Consider the following 14803-nt stretch of genomic DNA (forward strand, 5'->3'; position numbering starts at 1 on the left):
GTGTAGGATTTTTTAAAAAATTAATATTAATGGGCAACAGGTTAATTTAAAGTAGTTACTTTCCTCAGGAAATTCTACTTCAGTCTCCACCAGTCTTTTTAACCTCACCAGTACTTAAGAAGAGAAAAAAAGGATTCATACAAACAAAAATGAAAACTGAAAGCATTTGAGTCAGTACTTCACAAATTATAATAACCACTTATGACAATTAACTTTGCACTGTTCTGCCAGTATTTTTTTTTTTTTTTTAGTGGATAGGAGTGGCACTGAAAGTAGCTTTAAGAAAAAGAATATTTCCAATGCTATCCTGCTAGTGTCTGTTGATGGTTTTGGTCCCTATCTTTTCTTCTGCAGGAGTAACAACCGTTCTAACAATGACAACTCTAAGCATCAGTGCTCGGAATTCTCTCCCCAAAGTGGCTTATGCAACTGCCATGGACTGGTTTATTGCTGTTTGTTATGCATTTGTGTTCTCTGCCCTAATTGAATTTGCAACCGTTAATTACTTCACCAAAAGAGGATGGGCTTGGGATGGGAAGAGTGTAGTAAATGACAAGGTAAGTGAGAACTTCCTTCTCACCATGATTAAGAGAATCTCCTAAGAGATTAGCTTGTAACAGATAAGTTCCCAAAAATTGACATTAAGAACGTTCAAACATAAATTATATGCATAGGGATCATAGAGTTTTCTTTTAAAGTATGCTCTTGCCTGAAATCCTTTAGGAGTGCTTCTGGTAGTATTACTTCTGTTACTTCCTAGTATCTGTTAGCTCTGACTGTGTGTCAGGCACTGTGCTAAGATTTTTACATATGCTCTCTCATGTAATCTTTACGACTTGATAACTAGGGTCTCTTTTTAATTCTCACCTTTTTCTTATGAAGAAGCTGAGGCTTAGTGAAGTTACTTATTTGCCCAAGCTCACACAACTAGTCAGTAAGTATACTTGAACCCAGATCTGTCTCATCATTAAGTTCATACTCTTAAACACCACACTGCTTTGTAAGAGAGATTTGGAAAAAAAGTGGGCATTAACTTTACCTTACATAATTATAGGAATTATAATTGTATAATTATATCTGTTAGAGAATTTCAGGCGCTATTAGTGGCTTGAGTTACTCCTCACCTACCGCCATCTCTGTTGCCTGGATATAAAAGCCCGGGCAGCATTGTTCTCTCTCCCATGTTGTATGGAATAAGTAGGTAGGTGCTAGAATGCCTAGAAATTTCTGGTTGCTCATGTAGTCTATAGGAGAAAAGTTATTTGTTTTTAAGATTAACTTCTTTGGGATTTATTGGTGTCCATTTTTAGGATTCAAGTACTAAAGCTAGTGGGAGTTCTATGCACTGATATAATAACTGTTCCCTTTCTTATTCTTTAGATTATTATTCATCTGCCTTAAGAGGATGTTTTGAATACTGTAGATCACGAGATATGAAGTATTCTTGATAATAGTAAAAAGTTCTACTTAGACGGGCTCTTCTTAACAAAATATCTACCTAAATACTTCTTCTGTTAAATTTGGAATAACATACTTGCTCATTTTATTTCTTTTCAGTTATTTCAGTATCAATGTTTCTTTCTCATTTTTTGACCATATTGCAGTTTAAGCATGCAAGCAGTTGATGTTATAGTTTAAAAGTTTGCTCTTTTTCCCTAATTTTGTAAACATAGAACTTTTAATAAGAGTGCTGGTTTATTTCATTTTATAAGCTATGTTTTGCATACTAACAGCCAATGAGTAAATAGGAAAGGGAATCTGATTAATTTTCTATGCTTAACTTAGGCTATTTCAGCATTTCCATTACATTTTATTGTTGATTTATGTTTTCATTCCCCAAATAGTGTACTGCTTTTTCATTACTATGTATGCAATTACTTCTTTTTAGTTATATTAGTTACACATGCACTTTCATACTAACATTTTTTTGAAGATAAAATGCTAGATAGTTTTTTTGTAAATATGTCACAAAAGACAAATAGTGGTTTGTGGTATAAATGCCCCATATGGAGATTTATTGATATTTTGTTTTTTAGTGCTATGAGGGTGCCAGTCAAATTGATGTTTTGATTTGGCATATCAAATAATATGCCTTCTCAATCCCTGAACTTGGAAAATAAAAGTACCTATGGGCGCAAAAACCACATTCTTGCTAATGCATTCTAAAAGCAATAAGCTACTATTGATGAATACTAGATTTAAGGCTACCCACCTATCAACTCACATGTAGTGAAGATGAATCTAGGTTGAAATCATTGACATTCCAGCCGAAATTGCAGGAAAACAACTAACAAAGTTTATATGATTTCAGTTCTAAGTGGTTCAAGTTCAGTGGTTAAGTTGAAGGGAACATTACACCAGGCATGTTGCTTGTTCTTATGCACTTTTCCAGAGCTAGAGTCCCAAGCACAGTGCCAGGGGCTTAGTAGGCACTTCAGAAATTTCTGTTGAATAAATGAATTTCTGATATTAAATCTGGCAATGTAATACCAGTAAGAAGATTTCTTTGCTGTCATGAAAGGCTTTTAAAACTTAACAGTGATGAATTTATCACTGGATACTCAACCCAATTTCATGATTCAAATGAATTTTGGGAGGTTTTTTCTAAACCTACATTGGAAATATCCAGGTTCTTAGAACTGAAAGGAAATCAGGTAGAGTGCCCAAAACAAGTGCATCTGCCTGACAAATATTTCAGTGCTATCTACCTCTGCTTTAGTTTTCCTGAGATTCAGTTTTTAAGTGGAGAATGTAATTTTCTTGAAATACAGAGTTTTTGTCTACAGGCCACATTGGTGTCCTTTCAGTTTAACCAAACTGGCAGAAGTCTTCTGCTTTTGAAGTTAGTAAACCTGAGTAAATGCAGTTAAATTATCTGTCAATCTAAAGAACATATGAAAAGTTCTAAAAATTTGTAAACTGACCATTATTAATTTGCCTCATGAGAATACCCACTTAGAGGTACATATCAATACTATATGTTTGCAAAAAACAAATATGTATGTATTTTACATATAGTTTACATGTAGATTGTGCTCTGATGATCTTTAAAGTTAGTTTTTGCAAATAAATAAATAAATCCACTCAATTTATATTCAAGCTACATTTGAGTCCTCTACTAGAAGACAAAGCCTACTGTGATCTTGGACAACATTTTATACTACTTTTAGCCTCAGGTGTGAAATTAGACAACATAACCTTATCATTCTGAAAACGTAGTGCTGCATCAAATTTTTATGCCCTTGCATATACAAAACTGTCTATTTATGCAAACCCCCAATTTCTCGGGAAACCTCCCTCATACTCAGTGTTTTTCCACTTGCCAAAGACTAATTCTTTCATTCCACCTCTTGATCTCCTTTCTTCTTGTTCCTTTTTCAACCTTGAACCATCAGTTATTATTTTCTGATTTCTTCAAAGCCATCTTCTCCTTTTCAACTGTCTCCTTCCTTTCAGATTATGAAGATGCTTAATTTACCATGAAGGCAAAAACAAAACTCTCTCCAGATCCTATGTCATCCATTCCCCCACCCTCAGATTCTACCCTCTTTTTCTCCAGTCAAGCTTTTTGAAAGCATTGCTTACAATGTTTGTATTCTCACTTTCAATTTAATTCTCAACCCACTGTAATCTGATTTCCTTTCCATTTAATTGTCCTGTAACTGAAGGGCACCAATAATGTCCATATTTTCAAATCAGATAATAATTTTCCATTTTTCTCAAGGGATCCCTGTTGAACCAAGTGCATATTGTTATACTCCAGAACCCATTTCAGGCCCACGTCAGCAACTCTTTTTCTCTCTTTAAAACAGGCCTTAGCATATCGACTTCCTTCCCTCAAATCCTGGCAGCTGCCACTATTCATTCTATTTTTTGAGATTCACTGCCTGAGTTCACAGTGGATGCAGTCTCCCTAGCATCTGCTCTTGTTTATCTCCAAAGACAGTCATTTGGCTTTATTTTATGTTGTTTTTGTTTTTACTATTCACTATGTGTTCTCACTTTAAGGGTTTTGTGAACAATATTTGTAAGAATGTCTGCAGCAGTAAGCACACTGTCCACTCGTTTACTGTCCCCAAATAGATAATCCCTCCTCATCCTCAGCATGAATATCAATCCTCCAGAAATTCCTTGCTCCTCCTTCAAGTGATTAGATCCCTTCGTAAGTTTGTATAGTTCCCTGCTCTTTTGCATTAGACCCTGTATCACAGTTTGTAATTGCATATTCATGTCTCAGCTCCTTCACTGATCATCCTAACACTGACCATGGTTATCTTAATAAATCGTTTACCCCTGGCCCTTTGCACAGGGCCTTGTGTATATTAGTTATTCAATAAATATGGTGCAAATTAATGAAGTAGAAGCAAATCAAGTCTACAACCCACACCTTTATCTTTCCTTCTGCAGTTATTATCTATACCTGTATCCCCATACCTTTCTTTTAACTTCCAGGATCATATATCCAACCCGTTCTTAGGCGTTTATGCATGAATATAACATCTCAATCTTTACAGATCTTTAGAAAAAGATGAAAAAAGAAACAGAAACAAAACATTCTAAATAGACTTTATATCTTTCCCTTGCCCATGCCTATTTTTTCATCTATACCTCAGTCCATGGCAAAACCTAACCTCACATATCAACAACGTGGAAGTACCCTTTAACATCTAACCAGTCATCAAACGGTGTCCATTCTCCCACTTATATTTCATACACTATGCCCTCCTTACTTCTCATTGTTTTTAATCTCTTTATTCCTCCTTATCTCTGATCACGTCTCCCTCTAATCCATCCTCTACATTAGTGCCAGTTATCTTTCTAAAACAGAAATGTGACCATTTAACTTTTCAGCTCTTCAATGAATTGTTGAAGGCAGTTCTTCAAGCAACTTGGCTAGTATGGTCCAAGTATATAGCTTTCTCATATATATGTTTACATGACGAATAATAAGGATATTTTTTGTTATTTATTTTACACTTCCTACTTTGTGCCTGGGAATATATCCATGTTGGAAATGAGGAAATCTAGGATTAGTCAAATAAAGTTACCTGCTCAGGATCACACATCTAATTAGTGATGTATCCAAGATTGGACAAAGATCCATGCTTTTATTCTTCCTCCAGCCATTACAGACCTCTCCAAATATGCATGCCTCTACACATCTCTATGACATTAGATGTGCTGATCCCTCTTGCTAAAATGCCTTCTTCTTCCTTCCCTAACTGATGGACTCCTACTTACTTCTGAAGATACATCTGATTTTATTTAATCTCGAAACTTTCCATATGAATCTAATTGCCAACCCCCATTATGCTTGTGCAGTACCTGGCACAAATTCCTTTCATGTAACCTCGTTAAATTTTACTTTTATTGTAAATAATTCTGTTTCAAACAGTAGATTACATATTCTAAGAGGATAATGGTTTTGTTGTATTAGCCATTTTCTCTGCCATTACCTAACATAGCATTTAGCATATAGTTTATTTGAATTAAATTTAAAAAATAAATAAACTCAATCTCTTGAGATTGTTTCCATTTCTAAATCTGAGTCAGTGGTTCTACCTCGGCCAAGAAAACCTATACTTTGGAAGGAAACTAGATATTAAATTACTTAAAACAGAGACATAGTAATAGAATATCCAAAATAACATGAACTGTGCCATTTTTTTGTGATTCACTCCATGCAATTCATAGAAAACATCACATTTCAAGTGTTTTTATTCATTTATTTGCATTATGTTAACATCCTGCCTTGTTCCAAAAGCATTTCAGGCAGTTTACCAAAAGAATGCATGTACTTAAGTTATTATAAAATAAAATATAAACAGAAGTCGGAAATATGAATAAAGGAAAATACATTGCAAGTATGCCCACCATTGGAGCCAGAACATTAACTGTAGTCCGTAGCTAGAGAAGTTGAACTTCAAATTCTGAGCTTCTTGGCTAAGCTCAGAATAAACCTTAGGGTGGGGGTGGGGGGGAGCTATTTTTCTTTAATCAAAAAATGGAAGCATAAATTTCCTCAGAGAAAATATTTTCCTACACTGAATTGTCTTCTTTAAGACAATATCGTATGGATTTTATATTAGAGAAAGCTGGATACTGTTACAAGTAATGTCAAAATTTTCCCAATAAACGCAGTAATGAATTTCATATTGATGTTTCTTGTAGTCCCCTTCAATAAAAGCTGAAGGCATTACATTAACATACAACTCAGTGAAGGCACTTCTTCAAGGAGCTAAGCTAATATGGTTCAAGTGTATAGCTTTCTCATGGCCCAATTTAATCCAAGAAAAGACTTTAGAGTACTTAGAGAAGTGGATGGACTGTATAAGCTTCAAACAATCATCTGTAAGTATCCCTTTCTTCAGTTAGGATGGTTAGCCCGCAGTTAATAGCGTTATCTGACCAGGGAGCATGTTGTTGTTTTACAGGTAATAAGCTTTCTGGAAGCCACAGTGACTGTAAAAAAGCAACATGGTATACAGAAAGAGCATAGATTTGCCACTTTGGAGACTGGAGGTTTTCTCCAAAGTCTGTTATATTTAGTGTTATATTTATGAGAGCTCCATTTCTTTATTCTGATGGACAATCTCTGAGATCCTTTCCACCTCCAAAACCATGTGATCGTTATTTTTATTTATATGCCAGGTCACTTTGACTGATAGGTATCTATATTTTATCTAGAGCATTTCCTCATGTTATTAACACACTATTTTATCAAATACCCTTAGGAAGCCAAGATTGGTTTGCCACTGCAGAGTAAGACATTTTGATTTCTGTGATCAAATTTTACAGACTTGAAATTTTTAAGTATATATTCAGATACTCTAATAAAGTAATAACCTCAGAATATTCTGAATCTTATAAAACATCACTTAAAAATAGAAGTTTTGGGGCCAGCCCTGGTGGCCTAGTGGTTAAGTTTGGTGTGCTCTCCTTCAGTGGCCTGGGTTCAATTCCTGGGTGTGGGCCTACACCACTTGTCTGTCAGTGGCTATGCTGTCGCAGCAACTCACATACAAAAAGAGGAAGATTGGCAATAGATGCTAACTCAGGGCGAATCTTCCTCAGCAAAAAAAAAAATAGAATGCTTAATTAATGTGGGTTATATTTCCTTTTCATTCTACTTCAATAACAACATCAACAAATCCTATAGCAGCATAATTTACTCTTTTTTCCCCAGATAATTTATAAAAATACATCATTTACTGATTTTGTATATAGCCATATTTTTCCCCTCCCCACTTATATGAGTCTTAGTCATAAGTAAAACAATTTCCACAAAGAGGTGGAAGTTCCACAAGCATTGTTTTTTAGTTGAGCTTATTTTAATATTTCCCAGTCTGACATCTATAGATGGTGAAATTGAGGACTTTCAGGATAATTACATAACAGAATTGTAGGCCACACTATTGGAATCTGTTTCTATTAATGTAATAAATACTTAATTATATTCTATAAAATACTTTATATGTTTATATAAGAATTTATATATATATATATATTATCATAGTAATCATTCTGGTACATGTCATTCACTTATCATGAAGCAAACATCTTTTTGAGCTTGCTCTGTGCCAGGAACTGTGCTAGAAGCTCTGCAGTGTACACTCTATGCTTTCAAGGAGCTTACAATCAAGTGGAGGAAAAAAGAAGTGAAGAAAAGTTTATGTGCCATTATAGAGACAAGCACCATGGTGCTGTGGAAACACATGGAAGGGGTACTTGCTGTAGTAGGAAGTGATGCCTCAATAGATGTGATTTTGGGCTGAGTCAGTGTAAAAGAGGTCTGTCTAAGGGACCAATGTGATTTGATTACTAGTTTCTGACTCAATTCTGGTATCATTCACAGGTAGGGAATACAAGAGGGTGAACAGGTTTAGGTCGGGAGTGAAAGTGACGAGTTCATTTCTGAATATTTTGTATTTTAATTACCTGTGGGATATGTAGGTGGAGAAAACTAGTGAAACATGGTAGGAATTCTGGTGAGAGATATTATATCAGTCACACATGAAGAGGTAGCAAAAGTCGTAAGAGTCACTTAAAATTAATAGAAAATAGTGCTAGTTTGCCTTCATTTCCCCCATTCTTCTTCCACTTGATTTCACTCTTCACATTTAACATTGTTTTCTTTACTTGTATTTTCAATCATACCTGGCCTTGTTCTTCAAAAGATATGAAGCAGCCTACCTAAGAGCCTTAAAGTAGAAACACAGAATGATAAAATTAAACTGTGAGAAACTAGATAGTAAGAAGTATGAGAGCTTGCCTAGTTCTCAAAAGAAAAAAAAACAACATAGGGTCATGGGCATTAAAAAAATTATCTCATGGCAGTTTGTACAGTTAATTCAAAATAGACTTTCTTGGACTATTTCTCTTCAAGAGTCTGAAGGTCTGAGGGTAAGCCAAGAGTTACACTAAATTATGTAAAATTAGTCTGGAGGGGTCAAATCATGTGGCCCAGGTATCCAGCCTGCTGATGTTCTGTCTTGATCAGAGGCTTGCATGATATTCGAAGAAGAATTTATAACATAATGTCTATCAACTTGGTTCTTTTTAATAGAAGATAATATTGAACAGGGCAAGGGTAATATCTTCTCAAAATGGCCTAGAGTACGGATATTCTTTGGTACTATCACTAGCAGATCTATGTCTTACAAAGAGCAGTAATAAAATATTATATGGACTAATCTATAGACTCTGCTTTTGTAGATTTTAGAATTGTAAGTAAGTCAGCAGAATTTTTCTCTATATACATGATTTTAATTTTAAGTAGATAGGAATAATTTGCTTTACTCTAGATGTGTGATAACTGTTTTCAAATGAACTGAGGGGAATTATTTTATCCTTTAAAAGAAAACTTTGTAAGATTTTGAGCCAGAAAGTCTTTACTGGGTTATGGGGTAGATTTGAGAAGATTTAGTACCATGGGGGTGAGCTCTTTTTCATTCAATGAATTGGTAAGAAATTATAGGTGCCAACCACTGGGTTTTGACTGAAGATAGTACTCCTTGCTATTGTATTTTTGCTTGCTACTCATTCTGAAAATAGTCATTTCCAAGTTCCAAGGGAGCATCTTAAAACCAAAACCATCATCTTGGCAAGTACTGAGCCAACCTCTGAAGTTATACTAATAGCCAGATATTGAAGCCATACTTTGAACAATGAAGAAAAAAACGATGAAATTTTGCCCTTTGTAGCTTAGTCAATGAAAGTTACAAGCATATGTTGGAATGATTTTAACACTGCATATTATAGTGTCCACAGTGTTGGGATGAAACAAAAAACACAAACATTCAAATAGGAGGGCTGCTATTTGGCTAGTGCATACTGGTACAGCCCTTCTGACTATTTACAGCTGATGTCCATTTGGATTGGTCAGAGTATCTGTTGTGATTTAACAAACTCTAGAGTTTAACAAACACCTGTGTGTTTATGTACAAGTGAAAGGTATTCAAGTGGGAGGCAGGAAGGGTGTTGGTAAGAGTTAATACAGAGTGTCTATCTGTAGACCCCTCTTGCCACAAAAGACATTTACATTTTATATTTCTTTGTCTAAATGTCTAGTCCTTACACCATAACTGCTGACCCAACTTAAATGTCCCTCTCTATGAAACCTTTCTTGAGCTCCTCCACACGATGTTTATGTCTTCTTCCAAAGATATAAAGTATATTGTCTATACTTCTTGTACACCGGTAATCATTGTCTCGCTTGTAATAATCATCACTACTTTCTACTAAGAGACTATGAGTATACATTCGTTCATTTGATTCTCACAAAAGTTCAATATGGCTTTGGTATAATTAGCTCCCTTTTTTCAAACTGGAAGCTGAAGCAAGGAGAGGTTAAGAAACATTTCCAAGGTCCAAATTCTCTATAAGTGCAATTTGAAATCATTTTAAATGATGTTTCAGTATAATTGAAATAATAACAATACAAACACTTTACGTTACATACTTTTTGGGCTAAAGAGTCCTTTGAAAATATTGACCTAGTGATATAAGCTTCAATTGGAATATTTTAAGAAAAAGTATTCCCGGGTTTCAAACAAGTTTCTCAGAGAAGTCACATAGCATGGTGTTTAAAGAGATTCAGAAGTCACCCACATCTGAGTTTATCTACTTTTTTAGCCACTCAGTAGACAGGAGACCTGGTCATGTCATGAAACCTCTTTAGCCTTCATTTCTGAATTTGTACCATAGGCTTAACAATAGAACTTACTTCCAGTAGTGAAGTTTTTCACAACTGACACCCTCAGGCTTAACACTCAATGTGATACATCTTAGCGCTCGGAAGGTGTTAGCCATCATCTCCTTACCATTTATACACTTGGAGATTACCTTCCATTTGTAACATGGTTACTACACATGTCGTTACTGAAGGAAACCTGTTTTATAGCTTTTGTAAAGTTACAAATGGTAGTCCCTCACCCCTTTTCCTTTTATACTCCAGCCAAGGCTGGAAGACTGCCTCATCAGCAAGGGAAAGACGAGAGGGAGAAACCCAATGCAGGTGAAGGACAGGAAATCGCTTTCATATCTTATTTTACTTGAACATTTTGAGAATTCTTGCTTCAAATTAACTGATACTCAGAATTCTGTTCTAAACCAATTGGTCCTCTAAATCTGTTGATTTATGCTGTTCACTATTTTGTATAATTCATTGCCAGCTCATTTTGTTTGCATTTAGATAACCAAAAATATGTTTCTATTAGCATTGAAATGCAGGTAAATACTACTTATACTTTCAGGTTTCATTAATTCAGCTACATATTATGTGACTACCTCATGGAAGGCATCATGCTAAGTGCTAAGGTTGTAGTGGTGAACAAGACAGAAGTAGCACCAGCCTTTATTAAACTTAGATTCTAAAGAGAGAGGAAGATGTCAATCAAATAATCACACAACAAAAGAAAGACTTTACACATTTTGAAACATGCCATGATGAAAGTAAACTGCGTGCTATGAAAGAGCATATATGGGAAGCAAGGATTATGATAGATAAGTGGTTAGGAAAGGCCTTTCTGAGGAAATGACATTTGAACCAAGACCAAAATCTGAGAGGGTGGAGGGAAGGCATTCCAGGCTGAGGAAGTAGCATGGCCAAAGGCACCAAACAAGGAAGTATCCTGAAAACTGAAGTTATTTGAGTGGGACTGGTATATAACGAACAAAAAAAAGAAGCCACGGTAAGAAGTACTGATTTTATTCTAAGTTCCATGAGAGAGTATTTAAGAGATTTAAGCAGAGAAGTAACATGATCCCATTTATGTCTTAAAAATTCCCTTTGGCTATAGTGTGACTAACAATTAGATGAAGTCAAGCCAAACTGGGAGAGCACAAAGGAATATTGCTTGGTCCAGGCAGGAGATGATTGTGATCCAGACTAGAGTGGGTGAGAACGGAACTGGGGAATATACAGAGAACCAGGTTGTGGATGAGCTAGGCAAAAATCCAAAAGTTTGTATTTCATCTTCTTTCTATGTTGTTAGTATTTATTATACTGCCCTCTGTATATGGTTACTATTTCCCACCATCTGAGTAAAGCATTGCTGTATGATTTTGACATGAAAGCGGAAATCCTGTTATCAAATTAAAGAAGTTAAATTTCTTCATTCAGAAGATGAGATTATTCATTGTAGTTGATCATTCCTCTTGTTAAAATATTTCTACATTTCATTTATTCATCCACTCATTCATTCAAAAAATATTTGAGTGACTTGTAAGAGTCAAAACTGTTGCGTCATTTATTAAAGTTGTATTTTTTATTGTTTCCCATGTAAACAACAAATAAATGATCCTCTAGGAAAATGGTACCATCGATTTTTACCTTGGGGGTTTCCTCAACCTCGTGGTTTTATTTATTTCCTTAAATTCTTTCTTTCTAATGGATAATAATGTTTATCAAGATACTTTTCTTCAGAATTTGAGCTGGAGTTCAGAAAATATTAAGTAGCGGTTTCACCCCACATTCTGTTAATTCTTGTATTTTTCAATAGAAAAAAGAAAAAACTTCTGTCATGATACAGAACAATGCGTATGCGGTGGCTGTTGCCAACTATGCCCCGAATCTTTCCAAGGACCCAGTTCTCTCCACCATCTCCAAGAGTGCAACCACGCCAGAACCCAACAAGAAGCCAGAAAACAAGCCAGCGGAAGCCAAGAAAACCTTCAACAGTGTTAGCAAAATTGACAGAATGTCTAGAATAGTTTTCCCAGTTTTGTTTGGTACATTTAACTTAGTTTACTGGGCTACGTATTTAAACAGAGAACCTGTATTAGGGGTCAGTCCTTGAATCTAGACACAGGTTATCTTTTGGATGTATAGCAACATTAAACTTGATTTGTTTTGCTATGTACAGTCTGACTAATAACTGCTAATTTGTGAACCAACATGTACAGTATGTATATAGCGATGTAGCTTACCAGTCGACCTCTAATGGAGACAGGCATTTGCTAACTCTTGGAACTACAAGCAAGAAAGCACCCCATGCCCAAAGAACCATTGCCTTTTTTGAAGATTTACCCTAGGAACTGGTTTAAAGTGGAATTCAGATGACCTGATTTATTTCCTATACCACACTTTATGGAGCCTTTTGATTTAGGTCTTACATAAGAGTATTTTCTACTGTGGCCTAACTGTAATTGTAAAATAACATTGTCATTCCAACATGAATTCTCCTAAGTAACAGAACCTAGTATCTGGACCATCAGTTCCCTTCCTGAGTGCTCAGAACCCCTGCTAGTGTAATTGGAAGCTTAGCACACCTCAGAAGAAAAACTAGAGATTTGAAATCAGCTTTTAATTACTCTGTATAGTATCTATAGCCATGTACATATTACAGCATGACTAGCTCAAATAATTCGAGTCACCCCTGACAGGATGTTAATTATGCCTAGAATTTAATAACTATCAGAATGTTGTGGCCATTACATTTTTAGCATCAATTTATTTGAACGTAATAATTGAAATCCTACCAATTATTTTAATCATTGAAAACTACCTTAAATTAAAAAAAAAAAGACAATAATGGATCTTATTCTTTCCAGGTATGTGTTGTATTGAAATTGCTCAGCTAAATTTTCTTGGTGCTGGAGCCTGGAAAAGTATCCAGTTTGGCTGCTGTGGAGCAACATTCATATTGGACTAGAAAATTGTGCCAAAAACTCCCACTGATGAGAATTCATAGGTGTCACAGAATATGGATAAGCACTTATATGATTCTCTTCTTTCCTGTTTACTGCAAATTCTGCCTTAAGGCTTCTTTTCATCAGGACTCAGAAGCCACTAATTACAAAGGAAAGGGCCATTAATTGGCACATTTTTCTGTCTGGAAAGCAGCTCTCTCAGATAAGAATTAATGTAAATCTGCTTTTGTAAATTGCAACTTTAAATTTCGCTGACTCAAATTTACAACAGCTTTGTATACTAGAAGAGGTTTTGGTAAGAGTTGAACATTTTTAAACTGAAGCTTTGAAGCATCACCAATGGATTGTGGATTAGTTCACATGCACAAACGTAAACACACACACACATATAATTAGCTAAATTAGAACACACACATACCAACATGTAGCTAAATTGGAAACCACAATTTTCAATTTTATATAATTACTAATGGGAAAAATTAATTTTCTTTTAATCTTTAAAAAATACTCTTTATGTTTCGGTTTATGCCCCTGAAATATGTTAATAAAAGTTAACAATTGTGTCTTATGCCTAGATTCAGCGTTTTTGGCAAACTTAAAATTCTTTTGACTCACATATACATTAGCAGTTATTAGTTGACTTTTACTAATAGATACACCTTTATGATGGTGTTTTTGTAGAAATATAAGTAGTCAAATAGTGGCATTTCTTGCAGTTTTGTACAGTATTTCAGTATAGTGCATAAATAGGTATGTTCATAAAATCAATAAAAAGAGTATCTTATGGAAATAAGCAAAATCACAACAAAAATTGCTATTTCTTTGCCTCGTTTAAATTTTATTTTTTCATTTTCTTTGTTTTAGTGTGACTCTATTATGTGCTCTGCATGATTGTATTAATTCCAAGGTCACAAATGCATCTTATTAACAGAATTTGCTGTGAAGACAGCCTTGACATTAAAAATTTCCTCCCACAAGGTAATCCATCATCCTTAATAAAATAAAATTGTTACGTAAGCCAATAAATGTATTTCTTTAATTCCCTTCCAAGAACACCTTCTTTGTCATCTACATAGTTTTAAAATGTGCACTTTATTCAGACATTGAAGTGGAAGATATCCTATTTTCTTACATATTTAAATATAGCGTAGCTCTTCTGTGTAGTTCAGGAAAGTGTGCAAGTCTAAGAAGGTACACGATGCCTGATGGTGAGCAATACAAATGCTTTGTGTGGTATATGTTATCAGACACTTTGAAATTTTGTTCTTATAAGTTCTGCATTGCCCTCTTAATGTCTGACTATAAACTATAAATTTATAAATATGTAGATATGTAAAAATAGCTGTAAATAACAGTTTCTGTAAGACAACAGGAAAGACTCACCTATGCCTTTGGCAAGGGCCGCACTTACATTGATGGCACCAGTTTTATTAAAAGTTATGGTAGATTGACCAGAAAAGTGATCGTTTTTGTTACTCTTATTTATATTTTCACTTGTTAAAATCTTATGTGAGCCTAATGACATCCTGACAGTTCGTATTTTCTGATAATGTGGACGAAGATTTTCTGTTATTTCTCTCACTCTGGTGTATGTTTTAGACACTTCTTAATCTTTTACTTTAGATAAATCAGAGGGACTTTTGGTCTTGCT

At 34.8% G+C, this 14803-nt stretch overlaps 1 protein-coding gene across 4 annotated transcripts in view; it reads left to right on the forward strand.

Moving 5' to 3' along the window:
* Window positions 1-14178, forward strand: part of GABRA2 (gamma-aminobutyric acid type A receptor subunit alpha2) — a 129837-nt gene extending 115659 nt beyond the window's left edge. For 2 of the 4 annotated variants that reach the window (XM_001496096.7, XM_014738841.3), the window contains 2 exons: window positions 355-557; window positions 12003-14178. In XM_001496096.7, the coding sequence (XP_001496146.1) occupies window positions 355-557; window positions 12003-12299 (500 nt within the window). In that variant the 3' untranslated portion in view covers window positions 12300-14178. Of the gene's footprint in view, window positions 1-354; window positions 558-6171; window positions 6352-12002 lie in introns of all 4 variants that reach the window. The other 2 variants (XM_070262501.1, XM_023638147.2) reach the window with 2 other exon arrangements.
* The last annotated feature ends 625 nt before the right edge of the window (window positions 14179-14803 follow it).

Source organism: Equus caballus, chromosome 3 (assembly GCF_041296265.1).
Source record: "Equus caballus isolate H_3958 breed thoroughbred chromosome 3, TB-T2T, whole genome shotgun sequence".
NCBI lineage: Eukaryota > Metazoa > Chordata > Mammalia > Perissodactyla > Equidae > Equus > Equus caballus.